Source organism: Doryrhamphus excisus, linkage group LG12 (genome assembly GCF_037039965.1).
Source record: "Doryrhamphus excisus strain RoL-2023G ecotype Guam linkage group LG12, RoL_Dexc_Guam_v1.1, whole genome shotgun sequence".
NCBI classification, from domain to species: Eukaryota; Metazoa; Chordata; class Actinopteri; order Syngnathiformes; family Syngnathidae; genus Doryrhamphus; species Doryrhamphus excisus.
Window position 1 is genome coordinate 18,156,949 of NC_136368.1, and position 17,410 is coordinate 18,174,358.

General features: G+C 38.5%; 4 protein-coding genes across 13 annotated transcripts in view; 1 reads left to right on the plus strand and 3 right to left on the minus strand.

Annotated features, from left to right (window-relative positions):
* Window positions 1-3,352, minus strand: part of LOC131135789 (protein TANC1) — a 96,542-nt gene extending 93,190 nt beyond the window's left edge. For both annotated transcript variants that reach the window (XM_058082078.2, XM_058082079.2), the window contains exon 1: window positions 3,203-3,352. The gene's annotated coding sequence lies outside the window, so the exon portion shown is untranslated. The remainder of the gene's footprint in view (window positions 1-3,202) is intronic.
* LOC144901564 (general transcription factor II-I repeat domain-containing protein 2A-like) lies at window positions 511-1,899 on the plus strand. The gene is made up of 2 exons (XM_078795418.1): window positions 511-1,255; window positions 1,325-1,899. The coding sequence occupies exons 1-2, from the start codon at window positions 511-513 to the stop codon at window positions 1,897-1,899; spliced, it is 1,320 nt and encodes a 439-aa protein (XP_078651544.1).
* Window positions 3,353-5,073: 1,721 nt separating the features above from the next.
* Window positions 5,074-8,216, minus strand: dap1b (death associated protein 1b). 2 transcript variants are annotated; one of them, XM_058082320.2, is made up of 4 exons: window positions 7,910-8,216; window positions 6,240-6,336; window positions 5,411-5,474; window positions 5,074-5,344 (listed from the first exon to the last, which is right to left on the minus strand). In XM_058082320.2, the coding sequence occupies exons 1-4, from the start codon at window positions 7,977-7,979 to the stop codon at window positions 5,228-5,230; spliced, it is 348 nt and encodes a 115-aa protein (XP_057938303.2). In that variant the 5' UTR covers window positions 7,980-8,216; the 3' UTR covers window positions 5,074-5,227. The 2 variants fall into 2 exon arrangements, with proteins under 2 accessions (XP_057938303.2, XP_057938302.2); XM_058082319.2 differs by having other exon boundaries at window positions 5,411-5,477; window positions 7,910-8,213.
* Window positions 8,217-9,877: 1,661 nt separating this feature from the next.
* pkp4 (plakophilin 4) overlaps window positions 9,878-17,410 on the minus strand; it is a 71,825-nt gene continuing 64,292 nt past the window's right edge. For all 8 annotated transcript variants that reach the window (XM_078795065.1, XM_078795066.1, XM_058081418.2 and 5 more), the window contains 8 exons: window positions 17,188-17,361; window positions 16,852-17,002; window positions 15,851-16,043; window positions 14,364-14,448; window positions 12,711-12,828; window positions 12,492-12,632; window positions 11,380-11,444; window positions 9,878-10,495 (listed from right to left, as the gene is read on the minus strand). In XM_078795065.1, the coding sequence (XP_078651191.1) occupies window positions 10,247-10,495; window positions 11,380-11,444; window positions 12,492-12,632; window positions 12,711-12,828; window positions 14,364-14,448; window positions 15,851-16,043; window positions 16,852-17,002; window positions 17,188-17,361 (1,176 nt within the window). In that variant the 3' untranslated portion in view covers window positions 9,878-10,246. The remainder of the gene's footprint in view (window positions 10,496-11,379; window positions 11,445-12,491; window positions 12,633-12,710; window positions 12,829-14,363; window positions 14,449-15,850; window positions 16,044-16,851; window positions 17,003-17,187; window positions 17,362-17,410) is intronic.

Genomic DNA, 17,410 nt, shown 5'->3' on the forward strand with positions numbered 1-17,410 from the left:
ATGTGGAGAGTAAGCTAGCGGGCGCTGTATGCACTTTCGTACCCCAAAAACATGGCAGAAAAAAGAAAGAAAACGTATCTCTTTCACAGTGAATGGGAAGAGGAGTTCTTTTTTACGACTGTAAAAGAAACCTGCGTGTGTCTGATTTGCGGGACGACCGTGGCGACAGCAAAACGGCACAATGTGGAGAGACATTTCAATACGTGTCACAAAAGCTACCATGATAAATATCCACCTGCAAGCGCCCTACGGGCAGAAAAAGCCCGTGAGCTAAAGACCGCTCTGGGTAAGCAACAGTCTTTTTTTACGAGGCCGGCCAAAAACTCACAAAAAGCAACCGAAGCCTCGTTTAGAGCTACACATTTTCTGATCAAGAAAAAAAAGGCATTTACAGATGGAGAAGTTGTCAAAGAAGCGATGTTATTAATTGCTAACACTGTATTTAAAGACGAGAAAAATGGAAGCGACCTAATCTCCACTCTTTCCGACGTCCAACTGGGGGCATCTACGATGGCAAGACGAGTATCAGCTATGTCCAGTAACTTGGTCGATCAGTTGGAGCAGGATCTGGCGAAGTGCAAGTGGTTTAGCCTCCAGTGCGATGAGTCCGTGGACAGCAGCAGTACAGCGCAGTTATTGGTTTTTATCCGGATGGTGTTTAATGATTTCTCCACAAAAGAAGAACTCCTGACACTACTGCCCTTAAAGACAACTACGAGAGGAGTTGACATTTATAACACGGTGAAGGAGTTTTTCGTGCAGAAAAAGGTGCCATTGGAAAAGCTGGTAGCGGTGACAACAGACGGGGCTCCTGCTATGGTCGGCCGACAGACAGGTTTCATCGCTCACTGTAAACGTGACCCAGACTTCCCCAAATTTCTGCATTACCATTGCATCATTCACCAGCAGGCGTTGTGTGCGAAAGTGATCGGCTTTGGGCACGTGATGACTCTCGTTGTGAAAATCATAAACAACATCCGCTCCAAAGCAAAGCAGCACAGGATTTTCAAGGTACTATTAGAGGAGATGTCAGCAGAATATGGGGACCTACTGCTACACACAGAAATCAGATGGCTCAGCAGAGGACGAGTTTTGCATCGTTTTTTGTCTCTTTTGCGTGAAATCAAAGAGTTCATGCAGTCCAAAGGCGAAGATGTCTCACTGCTAGAGGACACAGAGTGGACACTTGACCTTGCATTTTTGGTGGACATTACTGGGAAACTAAACCTCCTGAACTGCCAGCTGCAAGGCAAAGGTAAGACTGTTGTCGATATGATAAGTGCTTTAAATGCATTTAAAGCCAAAATGAATGCATTCTCTGCAGATTTACAGAGAAAAAAAGTTCTGCACTTTCCCTCTGTGCAGTCAGTGCTGAAAGACAATGCTTCTGCATCTGAGACATTTGAAAAAGTGGCAGAAAAGTACATTGAAGTAATAAACAGACTTGGGCAAGAGTTTGAGAATAGGTTTTGTGACCTTCATCAGCTTGAACCATGTGTGTTCTTCATTTCCAACCCTTTCATGAATGGGGACACAGCATGCTTTGCTGAGCAGTTAAGTGCAACGTTCAACTTGGATGCTGGACAGGTGGAGATTGAAATTATAACATTGCAAAATGATCTCCATCTCAAAGCCTACCAGGCTGCACCAAACTTTTGGCGCCTTGTTGACACAGAGAAGTACAGTGGAGTATGCACAGCAGCCATGAAGGTTGCCAGCCTGTTTGGCTCAACCTATCTCTGTGAATCAGCATTTTCTGACATGAACTTCATCAAAAACAAACACAGAACACGCCTCACTGATGCACATCTGAGAGACTCACTCACAGTTGCAGTGTCAAGTTACACACCAGATTACAACACACTGGTGAACAGCATGCAATGCCAGTCTTCCCACTAACCAAGGACGGATACCAGATGTAGTCAGTGACAACATGGTAGTGCCATGGCAAAGTTGAATTAAAATATTGAAGAATTGTGTTCAATTTAAAAGTGTGTTCATGACATTTAAAAGTTATAATTTTGTTAAACATAACACAGACTTGGCCACTAGTTCAAAATGTGAAATAAAAAATGTATTACATATTTAAAAATATGTAAGTTGATTTTGTTTAACATTACATAATTGTTAACTTTTTGAAACATGTTGCAACATAGTTCATGATTTGTTAACAGGGCATGTCAGTGGCTTGTGCAAATGGGATATTTTTTGCTAAAATGTAGTGATGTAAGTGATCATCTGAAAATGTAACAAATACTGTGATTAATAGAGATAAAGTGTTGAATATTGATATCTGTTTCCCACCTTGTTGTCATTTTTGATAATCATTGTTAGAAATCATTAACATGATCAGTGTCTTTACATAGGTGAGTATTACTAATCATTATAAATAATGTATAACTAAAGGCAAACTGAGCAAATTTGTTATTTCAGAAGAGCGTATCAAACTGGTAGCCCTTCGTATGATTCAGTAACCGTGAAGTAGCTCTCAGTTTCAAAAAGGTTGGTGACCCCTGATTTAGAGTATATAACATAGGACATTGATAGATAATTATTAAATAACAGGTGGGGCGTCGTTCTGCCAGAGGCAGCTTTTTTCCCCTAGTTATGCTATTAATTTATTCAAAACTGTTAAAAGCATATGTACAATAATTTTCCTCAAAATAATGAAACTTTAAGCTTTTGGTAAATTGTGTCTTTTCCCATCTGGCAACACACTGTAGTTGCCATTGACGAGAGTATATTAACGTAATTAGTGATTATTACGGTACTTAATACTAATGTGATTCATTATGGCCTAAGAATTACTGTAACTCTTCAGTGACAGTAAAGTAAGTATGATTTATTTATTCGTGCACATATCATTAATAAAGCTAGGTTAGGTAGCATGCTAAAGCTAGCTTGCTTCACTTTGACCCGAGTGCCGTGTTGCGTTCAAGGAATCGCTACCTGATCAAAAGTTTTCATTCAAGTAAAGTTCACCTATATAGCGGGCTAAACACAATAACGCTACCAATCCAACAGTTAATTTGATTGATTTTGTAAAAATACGTTATGTTTAATATTAATTCGTAAGTAAATCGTCCACCAAGCCGCTGTCAATCCCACTGGATGTAGCGACTCCTCGGGCATGTCCCTACATTTCCCCCCCGAACAAACTAGCAAACTATTACGAATTACAAACATTTTCATGAAATCTTACCTGATAAATGTCATGGGAGTGAGTTCCCTCTTAAAAACAACTTTTCCTCGGTACTTGAGTGTAACTCCATACACAAGGTCCCACTTGATGCACCACCACGACCAAGGTAGACTGAGCGGACGCTGAGCTCCACCTCCTTCCCAGCATGAGGTCATCTGTACCGGGAGGCTCATCGTCAGAGGGCCGGCGGATTGCACAAGCCCCCGCCCCTTTGGTCCCTGAACGCCACATACGTAAAACAAGCTAGTTTGATGCTACATCTCAGTTCTGATCTATTAATGGAGGATGAGCAGTTATTTGACACTGATTTTGTTTGTTTAAAAAAAACTACATATTAAGTATTACATTAACAGTATGCTTCTCATCGTGGTTGTATTTTATAGCGGTGTAGAACTGTCGAAATGTTACTAATATTTTTCTACTGATCGAGTTAAAAAGGAAAACCAAATAATTTAATAAGGAACATTAATGTAGTACTTAATATGCAAATCTTAGTATAAAATGCTAGGAACAAACTTTGGTGTGAATCAGCACATTGATCTATAGCACCCTCTTGTGGTGATAATGTTTCATGCCGTTTCATGTGCAACGTGCTATTCAAAAAAACACATTTTCCATAGCACTTCTTTGAGGAACTTAGAATAAATGACCCACTTTTCAGATTTCTCTGCTTGCACCACATTCTTTGTCAGTGGTCACCCTCCTCTGTGTGTAAAGGAGTGGTTTCTTCCAGGGTCAGCCAGGCTCCTCACATGGTTGACAGACTGCAGACACACACTAGTGCCAGTGAAATGTAGCATGTCAAAAAGTCAGGACCACCAACTGCTGCAACGTGTCTATGACCTCTGCAGAGGTATGTACCTGAAAAAGCTGTGTAAAGATAACAATTATGACCGACAATGTCAGAGGTATTTTGGGATGTGACGGAGATTGGACGTAGAGCTTCAAAATGCAAAAAGAAATGGGAGTGACACAAAAATGTTGTGCAATTAATTTATTGGAAACAAGCAAAGTAAAATAGGCTGTGGAATACCTGATCAAAATGTCACTGGTCCTTGTTACTGGTGCTGAATGCAGTCTGATAACCATAAGATGGCATCTGAGAAGGGATTTAATAAGATCTTCAAATACCTTGTCTACTTCACGAGGAGCCCATCTGAGATGTTTTCCACACGGCACGGTGCATGGGGTGCTTTTTCCTTCAATGGAACTTCAGGTTGTGCAGGGGTGTCAAACGGCTGTGGCTATGTGGAGATGTCGGGGGCATTCCTCATCTGTGTGGTTTTTCAAGAGGACAACACTGCAGTTCACAATGCCCCTTTGACAATGGACTTATTCCAGAAGAATAGCATCGCTTTTTTGGACCATCCTGCAAGTTCCCGTGATCCAAGTCCAATTTGGAACATTTAGGGATGGATGGCAAGTAAAGTTTAAAAAAATGGACATCAGTTCCAGACAGTGGACGCCCTGTGTGAAGCCATCTTCACCACCTGGAGCAACATTCCTGCTAGTCTCTTGGGAACACAGGAATCAAGTATGCTCAAACCAAATCTTCAACTGTTAATTTTAAGTTTTTGTTCCATTACCGCAGAAACTGAAAGAACTCCCTGCATGGTCTTACCCAAAGTTATATACTATTTTTGCCAAGAATGCATGGAAATTCAAATTGGCATATTCTTTGGTTCAAACTACAGGAAATAGTAATATTAGACACCTCTCAGTGTGATGTGCAGTTCTACACCACATAAATGTTCATTTATTAGGACTTTAAATTTAATTACATTAGATTACCACTGTTGGATATTAACCATTCTTTTAAACCCTATGCCGCCACCTTGAGGTCGTTGGGTGGTATAGCATTAAAAACAATACAAAGTTATATATTTGTTTTATTAACAGTATCAAGCAGTACAAAGAGTGTTCCACTAGCTACAAAAAGGGGACACGGAGGCTGGATATACCGGAGAGTGTAAACAGAAGAAGGTTTGCTTATCTACAAGCACACGAGGCTTATATGTTCATCCTTCAGTACTTCCTGGGCTGCTGGATGAAGAAGGAGCGAGGAGAGTGCAGCTTCTCCACAGCAGGTCGCACTCTGCTGTGCCTCACGCTCACTGGCGTCTCTGGGAAGTCATGGCTCAACTGGAAATATTTTTCGGGGGGAAATAAGTGTTCTGCGTTGTGAATACAAATTGAAAAGTTGTTCACCTTGTCAAGAGTTCCTGACAGAAGAAGTCCGACTCGTTGCATCCTGTTGGCAGTGGAAACAGACCTGCTGAAAGAGGATCAAATTCAGGAACAAAATCAGGATTTGCTGTTTGCCGAGAACACGGCTTTTGAGGGAACGTTTCTTGTAGGACATTAATGGTTGTCTTCTTTTGAGGGGACAGTAAATTTAATTGAAGAAATACAATACATTGGTACAGCTCTTGTAACTGCCTCTCAGTCAGTGCATGCTATCAGTTTTAAGTTCCTAATTATTTTCATTTTTGGTTCCTACCTAGGCGCATAAGTTAATGAGGCGGAACATTTTTTCTGTAAAATCATCGTTTCCACATGTGCATGTTTAGTTGTTACACTAATAGAAAATAAGCTCAGTTGTTGCCACACTATTTAGCGCTCAAAAGGTTCAAGATCATCTCTATAATTCCCTCCTAAGGCATGTGTGCAGCCATTAAGGTACAGTATATGTTTTGTATTTTTGTTTCAGTCTCTTAGTGTCGTAGTTTACAATTTGCTGTACCAGCTAATGTTAATCATGTGATGGTTTGTTGAGGGAAATGTATGTAATAAAGTTTATTTGCATGATTATAAAGAAAAAGGGTTAATGATAAAAACTAATTTGTAGACAAAATGTTACTGTATATTTGTATTACATGACCAGTAATTTATTGTATTTTGTATCTGTTTGAACCCCTTTTAGTTCTCACTAGGAACTAGTTGTGGTCTGATTGTTGCACATCCGAGGGAGTTACAGATCTCATAAAAATGAGAAGGTGTTCCTAAAGTGTGCCAAGAGTTTGAATAGTAACCCTACCTGGATTTTTCAGGCTTCCTTGAATCCTTCTCTGGAGTCCCATGGGTGCCGGCCTCCTCCAGACTTTTCTTCACCACCCGTTTACCTCCAGCCTTCACTGGAAACACCACAAAAATGGCAATATAAAAAAATACAATTCCTCACTATGCTGTAATACAGTGCAACTTTACAAATGTTTATAAAAACAGATTTTAAAACAGCACCGGAGCGCCATCTCCGGGTCGGTGATGATACCCCCACTCCAAGTGGAGGAGTTCAAGTACCTCGGGGTCTTGTTCACAGGTTCAGGAAAGATGGAACACGAGATCCACAGGCGAATTAGTGCCGCGTCTACAGTGATGCAGACTCCGCATCGGTCTGCTGTGGTGAAGAGGGAGTCGAGCCAAAAAGGCAAAGCTCTCAATTTACCGGCTGATCTACATTCCTAACCTGACCTGACCTGTGGTCATGAGCGGCTGAAATGAGTTTTCCCGGCCTTAGTGAGGAGAAAAACTCTGGAGTTGAACCACTGCTCCTCCACATTTTGAGAGGAGTCAAATGAGGTGACTCTGGCATCTGGCACACCTCCCTGGGGAGATTTTCGGGGCACAGCCGACCGTTAGGAGGCCTCAGGGAAGACCAAGGAGAGACTAGTCTCATCTGGACTGGGAATGCTTCGGGACCTGCCGGGAGGAGTTATTGGAGGGCAGCGGGGTGTGCGGGGACTGCTGGGCACTTGGTGGGTGCACTCAGGGGCTAGTGGGGTCGGAGCCAGGTGGGTTGGTGGTGTGCTACGGCAATGTTCTGGGGTTTTGCTGGGGTGTCCGATGTTCCCACTCTTCTTCTGTTTTGTCTTATGTAAGATTCTGTGATTATATGTGTGGAAAAAAAAATCACTTATTGAATTGGTAACTGCTCTGGCGTGGAGAAGGGGTAGGATTTAATAAGCTTTGCTTCTTCCTGCTCCTTTCAGACATGCAGTAACGAGGTGTGTGTGTGTATAAGTAGCATAGTACATAAAAAAAGTATATAAATAGATATTGTAAGTGTATTTTATATGTGAGATACATTAATGTAACATAGTATGCATGTCTGAAATAAATTAAAGAAGATCGGGCTTCCCTGCTTAGGACGCCACCCCCGGGAATGAGAGTGTGAATGGTTGTTTGTCCATGCGTGTCCTGCCATTGGCTGGCGACCAGTCCAGGGTGTACCCGCCTCACCCAAAGTCAGTTGGGATAGGCTCCAGCAGTTAAAATCCTTTTAACAGTTGGTGTAGTACGACCATTACAGTACAGTTATGTACAGTATAAGTATCATGCTTTAAAAAAAACAACCTTTAAAAAGACGATAGAGCAGGTAAGATGTTATGCAATATGTTAATATGATAAAAAGCAGAGAATATACTGTATATTGAAACGTTTCATGGCTAAATTAGCTTGTGTTTACAAAGAGGCTGAATTGGCGGCGAACCAGAGGCTAGCTAGCAATAAAGAAGGGGGTTGGGGACATTTTTACACAATAACGCCATTGAGGCTTTTCTAACAAGAAGTTTTGTCAAATCGAAAAAAAAGTACTTTAGCGGCACTGTGAGAAATGACGCTAAAAAGCAAGTACACGGTTTAATGGGCAGAGAGGAACAACCCGAATCAAAACAAAACCTACAGAAAAGTCCACAAAAAAAGTTTTACCTGCAGGAGGATGTCCCGCTTTAAGCAGAAGGTCGTCTTTAACGCCACATTTGTTGCCTTGCTGTACCATGTTTTCAGTTTTTTGTTTTTTTTTTATTTCCTGGTTAAATCGCTGTGTGGAAATTCTTAGCTCGACTCGCCGCTCTCACACTTTTTATGCTCCAACTTCAGCTGACGTCCTGCCAAAGAAACGCCTCCGTGCTAACACGCTATCATAACACGACGAGCCAGAGACGCTTATTTAACAACGACATTGGACCATTGGTTCGTGATTTAAACGCATATAAAGTCCTTCTTGATTAAAAGTGACGTCAGCTGACCACTCAATGAGAAACACCTGTGCACTTCCGGTTAATGCCATATAAGGTAAACACTCATTGGACACTTCATTAAGTACATTAGCTAATTTGGCGTTTACAAATATATGTTCACTTTTGCTGTTATTAAGCATATAAAGACATTGTTTCATCAACAATGTGAGTTTATTCTTGTAAAATTTAGTCTTTTTTCTAGTTAGAATACAACTTATTCATGTAATATGTATATATGATCCTAGTAATTATGACTTTATTCACATACTTTAACATTGTTGTTTTTTTCCACAATATAATTTTTCAAAAATTACAACATTGGTCTTTGTTAGGATTTTTTTTTCTTAATATAATCAACTCTATGGTACTGAAGTGATGCTATTTTTCCTCATAATATTACTTTGTTATTGTGAAATTGTGACATTTTTTCATTAGATCAACTCTTTTCTCTTAATATTCTGACTTTATTTGCTGTTTTTTTTCCAATGATCCTAGTAATTATGACTGTATTCCATATTTTAACATTGTTGTTGTGACATAATTTTTTCCACAATATAATTTTTCAAAAATTACAACATTGGTCTTTGTTAGGATTTTTTTTCCTTAATATAATCAACTCTATGGTACTGAAGTGATGCTATTTTTCCTCATAATATTACTTTGTTATTGTGAAATTGTGACATTTTTTCATTAGATCAACTCTTTTCTCTTAATATTCTGACTTTATTTGCTGTTTTTTTCCCAATAATCCGAGTAATTATGACTTTATTCCCATATTTTAACATTGTTGTTGTGACATAATTTTTTCCACAATATAATTTTTCAAAAATTACAACATTGGTCTTTGTTAGGATTTTTTTTTCTTAATATAATCAACTCTATGGTACTGAAGTGATGCTATTTTTCCTCATAATATTACTTTGTTATTGTGAAATTGTGACATTTTTTCATTAGATCAACTCTTTTCTCTTAATATTCTGACTTTATTTGCTGTTTCTTTTCCCCAATGATCCAAGTAATTATGACTTTATTCCCATACTTTAACATTGTTGTTGTGACATAACTTTTTCCAGAATATAATTTTTCAAAAATTACAATTTTGGTCTTTGTTAGGATTTTTTTTCTTAATATAATCAACTCTATGGTACTGAAGTGATGCTATTTTTCCTCATAATATTACTTTGTTATTGTGAAATTGTGATTTTTTCATTAGATCAACTCTTTTCTCTTAATATTCTGACTTTATTCATTGTTTTTTTTTCTTGTTAAATTCTACTTGACGTGGGTCATTAAAAAAAAAGTCGGGCCACACTTTCATGGTAATGTTAACACATTTTTCCATCAGTGTTGTACCAAAAAATGTCAAATGTGGGTGTCAGAAAAAAGGTTGACAGAGTTTAAAAAACAAAAGTGTCCTTTTTATTATTTGATAATGATTGTATGATACCATTGTTTTTCTTCATAATTATATATTTCTAGAGCTTTAATATGGCACAAGTTCATTGTTTTAGCAGTGCAGATGAGTGTAAACCAGGTAACATGACATTTTTCTCTATTTACAAAGAAAGCAAAGACAGCGGTACAACAGCAAGTACGAGTCATACTTTCATCTTTCTGTACAACAGCCTGTACAATTTCACCTCAAACTTTTTTATAATTTGTTTTTTTGATAAGTTCATGATCAATTTTGGCTTCAACACATACACAATCTCCATCTTTGACTCTTCCTGTAGATCCTCTCATCACATGACTCACTCCCTCGCTGCGCTAGTACAAGCTACAAAAAAAAAAAATCAAATCTAACATCTAAACAAAGCAGGACTGGCAATCATGTCCAGTTTTGTCTCTCAGTGTGATTTTTTTTCTCCTCTAACTAGTTGAAGAACATTCCCTAATTTCCTTCGTTTTGGCACATTCCATGATTCCCTCTGCCAAGTCAACTCCCCTACATACACACACACACACACACACACACACTTTTTTAAAGCCCATTTCATAACAAGTGTTCTTTCTTTGTGTGCTCCATTTACACCCAAGAGTCCGGGGAACCGGGGTACTGCTCGGCGCGGTAGGAGGGTCTCCGTGTGCTGGCGTAAATGTCCACATAGTTGGTGCTGGCCTTCAGTGCATGAGGCTGGGAGTTGTAGTCCAAGGTGGGCGCGTATGTGATGACCTCATCCATGTAGGGGTGGTCATCGTAGCCGTGCGAGTGCTGCACATACATTCTGTACGGGTCGTAGTTCCTCCTGCCCACATCGTCTGCATAATACAAAGGCTGACAGAAGGAGACAGACATGGTGTCATAATGTCTTTTTTTTTTTTTTTACATAAAAGCCTCTTGCCTGAAGACAGCTGGGATAGACTCCAGCATGCCCGCAACCCTCATGAGGATAAGCGGTAAAAAAACAAATGAATATATGAGATAATAGCTGTCATTTTACTAAAGCCAAGGTCACAACTACAAAGTAATGTTTTGCTGCTGTCAAATTTGGGCGTCTACTTTACACTCAAAAAATAAATGTTTAGCCTCAACAAAAAAAAAAAATCAACGCAACAGTTTCCATTAGTCTTTCTTAGTTATGACATTTTAATTTGAAATTGCTTTTTTGAACCAACAAACAATATTGCATTGCACAAATGAGCTTTTTCTCTTCACTCAAAGCTTATTTTAAGTAATGTTTACTGAATAATTGTTGTCATAGAGACATAAGTTTTTAAGTTCGTAACTCAAAGAAATATGGCAAGTCAACTGACTTAATCATTTTAGTAGTTTTTCAAGTAGTTTAATTTGTTGTCTACTTAATTATAATAACAATGCACACAGCTTTTTAAGTAGCAGTAACTTTATATATATACTATATATATATGTCTGTGTGTATATATTATGTTAACAAGCTAATTTTATTAAGTCATGGCAACTTGAATTTTGTTTTAAGCTTACCAACAATAACATTTGAGTGTATATGACATGCTAATTTAAGTTCATGTAATAGCCAACATTATTATTTGAACATAACATAAAAAAATAAAGTTACCAACTTGGAAAGTTTATGTAAATCAATTAATTACATTTTTTTACATTGCATTTATGTATTAAATCAAGTGGTGTCAACAGATACTCTGAATTACTTTTCAGAGTGTACAGAACCAATCATTTACCTGCGTTCTTCTGGGCTCCTCCCGTGTGGGTGATGGATAATAATACGGAGAAGGCTTTCCAGACCCTGCAATAAAAGCACAAAAATATTAGGCCTTTCATTTCATATCACATGAAATGACTGCATCAAAACAGACATTGTGGTTGGAATGAAGGGAGGGGACAAAGTCACCAAATAATAGAGTTGGACGGCTGCTTTTCAGTTGCTTACATAGCCCACGGGATGGGTATTTTTGTTGGCACGTTGTCTCGCCAGAGGAATCCAGAAAGCCAATTTCCACTTGGCCGTGCACTGCGCAAACAGCAGCGGCTTGCAGCTCATTTTGTTTCTCCTGCCAGCATTCATCTGGCTCTGGTGGGTCTGCGTACCCACTCAAGCTCCTCGCCCCTACTAATAACAACACCGTTGTGTAGCAGGGGGGGGGTCCACTTCACTGCTGCGCGGACCATCGCCATTACAAAATAGTGTATTTTAGTCTTGGGAATGGGGAATCGGCATAAAAAACTGGTGTATTATGTTTGTAGTAATTCATGCAAACGCTCATTTGCTGACTCTGCAAGAGCAAAAGTACTGATTGTACCAGGACGCCCCCCAATGGACAGCAATGCATTTTTTTCAGAACATTAAACATCAATAACGAAGTCATAATATTACAAGATAGAAGTTGTAGTTTAAAGAGAATAAATCATTATTATGGAGAAAAAGGTTATAACTTGATGGCAATGACGGTGCCATTTAATAATCATGATTACAGTGGTGTGAAAAAGTGTTTCCACCCTTCCTGATTTCTTATTTTTTCTTATTGTTTGTCACACTTACATTTTTCAGTAGTCAATGACAACACAACTGAACACAAAATGTTAATTAAATTAAATTAATTAAATAAAGGAAGCGACTTATAGTCCAGAAAATACGGTAAATGTTCTTAATACATTATTCATTCATTTTCTACTGCTTAGTCCAGTACACCCTGGACTGGTGGCCAGCCAATCACAGGGCACATATAGACAAACAACCATTCACACTCACATTCATACCTATGGACAATTTGGAGTCGCCATAAGACATAAAATGTTCAATAAATAAGGGCGTTATGAAGAATATTTTGCATACCTGTATACTGTGTTTTGTGAATACTGTTGTCCACTTGGTAATTATAAAATTGCATAGTTGACTGTGCTCTCTGATAATCTCGGATAGTGTCTCTGTGGTCTCGAACGGCCAGCATTGCAGGAGACGACATGGCACTGGCAGCTACAAGGAAGAGAAGACGCAAATGAGTGGAACATTGCATGAGGTTGGACTATAGACTATAATGACCATAAACCCCACCAGGGTGGTTGAGGGGGGACATCTGGATACTGCTAGTGGGGAGGGTAGGTTGCGACTTGAACCTGTCCCGTTCAAGTGTTGACACAGGAGTGAGGAAATGGTTTTGGGCCCATCCATCCTGTTAGAAAATACACAAAAATGGAGGCATATTTGATATCAAATTTTATGCAGAATCTGAATATTATCAGCAACAAGTCCATTGTTCAAGTTCAATACAGAAATATTCAACCCTGGTGGTCGAAACTAAATGTTGTTGGAAGCACTAGTCTCAAATAGAATGGCGTGATTTTTTTATTTTTATTTTTGTGCATGTTTGTCACACTTAAATGGTTCACATCATCCAACTCATTTAAATATTAGTCAATGACAAAACAACTGAACACAAAATAATAATATATTGTAACAATAACAATAACAATAACAATAACAATAACAATAACAATAATAATCATAATAATAATAATAAAAAAAGGTGGTCCAACCAGTTATTGGGTTTAGGGGGCAATCACACTTTTTCACACAGGGCCATGTAGGTTTGGATTTGATTTCTCTCTTAATAATTAAAACGTTTTTTATTATATATTAATATTAATATTAATATTAATATTAATATTAATATTAATATTAATATTAATATTAATATTAATATTAATATTAATATTAATATTAATATTAATATTAATATTAATATTAATATTAATATTAATATTAATATTAATATTAATATTAATATTAATATTAATAATATCAACAGTAAAATATGGTGGTGGTAGTGTGATGGTCTCTAATTAATATTAATATTAATATTAATAATATCAACAGTAAAATATGGTGGTGGTAGTGTGATGGTCTCGGGCTGTTTTGCTACTTCAGGATGCTTGACTACAGTTGTTGGTGTTAAAGGGCTATCTAATAATAATAATAATAATAATAATAATAATAATTATTATTATTATTATTATTATTATGGTTGGGCCCATAATAATTATAATAATAATAATTATTATTATTATTATTATATAATAATAAAAAAACGTTTTAATTATTAAGAGAGAAATCAAACCCAAACCTTCATGGCTCTGTGTGAAAAAGTGACTGCCCCCTAAACCCAATAACTGGTTGGGCCACCTTTAGCACCAACAACTGTAGTCAAGCGTCCTGAAGTAGCAAAACAGCCCGAGACCATCACACTACCACCACCATATTTTACTGTCGATATGCAGCGTTGTCTCGTCAGACCACAGAGTATTTTCCCAAAGGTCTAAGGGATCATCAAGATGTTTTCTGCCAAAACCGAGCCTTAATGTTCTCAGTTTTTGCCCAGTATCTTTCTTATGGTGGAGTCAAGAACAAATGACTTGACTTGTCAAATGACAAATGACTTAACTGAGGCAAGTGAGGCCTGCAGTTCTTTGGATGTTGCCTTGGGGTCTTTTGTGACCGTTTGGATGAGTCGTTACTGCGCTCTTGAGGTAATTTTGGTTGGCTGACCACCCCTGGGGAAGGTTCACCACTGTTCTATGTTTTCACCATTTGTGGATAATGGCTCTCACTGTGGTTCGCTGGAGTCCCAAAGCTTTAGAAATGGCTTTTTAACCTTTTCCACACTGAATTTCTTTAGAACTCATCATGATGTCTAGAACATGTTCTTACTTTCTTGTAGATAGCCCGTAGATCTCGATACTGCCATAGCGTGTTCAGCACTTGAGCAGCTGCCTTGACCACTTTCAGAGAGAATCTGAAATACACACAAAAGTTAATTAGTTAATATATATATTAGGGTGCATCAAAAAACACAATTATTGAATTTTGATATGGCCGGGTACTAAAAGTGATCCAATATACGTATGTAGAAACAACACATACAAAATATTTTTCCAATACATGATTATTTAGGGGTGCCACCATACATCTGTTTTTGTGGAAAAAAGGTGCTCAATGGTCGCCATGAATTGTTATTTAAATATGTTACTATTGCCCCTTGTGTTTACAATAAAATACAAATAAAATAAAAAAACAAAGTGTTTAAACTTTATGTTTAAACACTGTTTAAATTTAAATTAAATTAAATGTGTTTAAATTTTAATCTAAAATTCAGGGTAAGGCCGTGTGAACATGTCCCATTTACCTCCATTCATTTTGTCAATAGGACAAATGAATGGAGAACCTTGAAATTTGAATTCTGCCCAAAGAGAAAACTAATATATTTACTTTAATAACCATATTAAAAAAAATATGTTGTATAGAAGTTCATTTTACTCAACATTTCCAGGTCAAATTTTTGGCAATTAGACTAAAAATTGCACATTTTCTGAAATTTTACAAAAGTTTATGTGTGAGGTGGCACCACTAAATCTCAATGGATTTCCTCAAAACTTTGCAGAAGACATTTTTATGTTCATTCATTCATTCATTTTCTACCGCTTTTTCCTCACGAGGGTCGCGGGGGTGCTGGAGCCTATCCCAGCGGTCTTGGTCTCGGGCGAGAGGCGGGGTACACCCTGGACTGGTGGCCAGCCAATCACAGGGCACATATAGACAAACAACCATTCACACTCACATTCATACCTATGGACAATTTGGAGTCGCTAATTAACCTAGCATGTTTTTGGAATGTGGGAGGAAACCGGAGTACCCGGAGAAAACCCACGCATGCACGGGGAGAACATGCAAACTCCACACAGAGATGGCCGAGGGTGGAATCGAACCCTGGGCCTCCTAGCTGTGAGGTCTGTGCGCTAACCACTCGACCACCGTGCCGCCCAAATTGATATTATGAAATTAAAATTTCCCATTCAAATTTGATGCACCCTAATGTATATGTATGTATATGTATATCATTGAGGGCATCTGAGGGAATGTGAAAGGAATAGACTGTAAAGCAGGCCAGAAATAAATGCTGTTCCATCACTCCACTGTGACATTTTGACCTCAATGAACACAAAACCACCTTCCCTGTGGCGACAGGGGGCTCATGATTGTGTGTGTGTGTTTGTGCAAAAAACCCACTATGTGTCTGGAACATTTTACACCAAGCAACTGCATGTGACGACAGCAGTTCATTTGAGCACACCACAGCCAAGTGTACAATCCAGCCTGGCTGAAAGTGTTGTTGACAAACAGATGCTGCATTAGCACACCTGTCTCCTCTGCCCTTGGTGATGTTGACCAGCTTCTCGATGCCGCCCGTGTCCGCCAGCGCTTTGGCGTTCTCCATGTTTCTGCTGGTGACCTCGTGCAGGGTGCAACAGATGGCTGCCACTGTCTCGTCTGACAGCAAGGTGGTGTTGCCTCCGGGGAGGCGGTTGACCAGGTCTCTCATGGCGTATTTCCCTGATAAAGCAGAGGGAGGGATGAAAGTGAGACATGTTTATGTATATTAACTTATGTCACTTCATATACGCTACAGTATATCATACTCTCAGTTATGGATGATTTTTGTTTAACTTTAATAATGATTTAGAGTGAGGTTAAAATGGATGGATGGGTGATTTAGAGTGGAAAACAAGTGTCTTGAACCAGTCAAGATGTGCTATACATATCACTATATTGACACTTACTATGGTACCCATTATGTCATTGGATGGACATATCACCTCGTACTTCGGTACGGGACAAAAAAAAAAAAAATCAAAAAATTTAAAAAATTTAAAAAATTAAAAAAAATTAAAAAATTAAAAAAATTACAAAAAATTACAAAAAATTACAAAAAGGACAAATATTTAAAAAATAAAACAAACAAAAAAACTTAAACTATATTAGGAAAGCAGGAAGTGAACAAATGTAACAGTTACTGATTGTAAAAGTACCAGATGGAGGGGTAGGATTTAATAAGCTTTGCTTCTTCCTACTCCTTTTGGACATGTGGAACTGTGAACTGATTATGTGATGCATTCAATTGTAATCTGATGCATGTTCAAATGAAATTAAACCATTACCATTACCAATGTTGTAATAGCAGTAAGGAGCATGCACATTTTATAGTGCATGCAGAGGTAGATAAAAACTGCTGAATATGCAGCTACTGCCCTTCTGGAGTTCATATATATATTTTTTTTTTCTGAACATGTGCATATGAATATGCATCATTTAAATAAGATCAAATTTTAACGGTCCCATATGTCATCGTGTGACCCCTCACCTATGAGTTCTTTGTTACGGACGTCTAGTGCCATGTTTCTCAGCGCAGTGGCCACAGAACAAACCACCCGGTCGTTATCCATTCGCAGCAGCTCCACGAGAATAGGCAGTCCTTTCTCTTTACGCACTGCGGCACGGATGTAAGCTGCAAACTGCAGCCACGCAGGTAAACGGTAGGTGTTAGTAAGCATTGACATCATCTTGCATCATTTTCAAAGAGAAATTCTATATTCATATTCATATTATTGCGGTTGGAATGTGGTTTAGTCACGCTGAGAGCTGTTTCTGATATTTGGGTTTCGGTATTTACATGCAAAAATAAACAGCAACATAATACCTTCCAGTTGCCTGCTGAAAGGTTCTGTAGTGACCCAGCAGCGCCCTCTAGTGTGGAGGGATTTGAGCTCTCGGCTAGTAGCGTCAAGTAAGGCTTAACCACTGCAGGATGCCACAGCATTTCAGCCCCCGAGGGTGGCTTGGAGAAGCCCGGAATCGGCCCCACACCGTCCCACTGAGGAAAACAAGCACTGCATTTAGCCGGAGTGCAACTTATGGTGTCA

What these genes read in the sequence shown, in the direction of transcription:
- LOC144901564 (XM_078795418.1), top strand. Translation starts at nt 511, where the DNA reads ATGGCAAGACGAGTATCAGCTATGTCCAGTAACTTGGTCGATCAGTTG. An exon ending in CTGCCAGCTGCAAGGCAAAG is followed by an intron (nt 1,256 to 1,324) that starts GTAAGACTGTTG and finishes CATTCTCTGCAG; the next exon opens with ATTTACAGAGAAAAAAAGTT.
- dap1b (XM_058082319.2), bottom strand. Translation starts at nt 7,979, where the DNA reads ATGGTACAGCAAGGCAACAAATGTGGCGTTAAAGACGACCTTCTGCTT. An exon ending in AGCGGGACATCCTCCTGCAG is followed by an intron (nt 6,337 to 7,909) that starts GTAAAACTTTTT and finishes TGGTGTTTCCAG; the next exon opens with TGAAGGCTGGAGGTAAACGG. An exon ending in TGTCAGGAACTCTTGACAAG is followed by an intron (nt 5,345 to 5,410) that starts GTGAACAACTTT and finishes AAATATTTCCAG; the next exon opens with TTGAGCCATGACTTCCCAGA.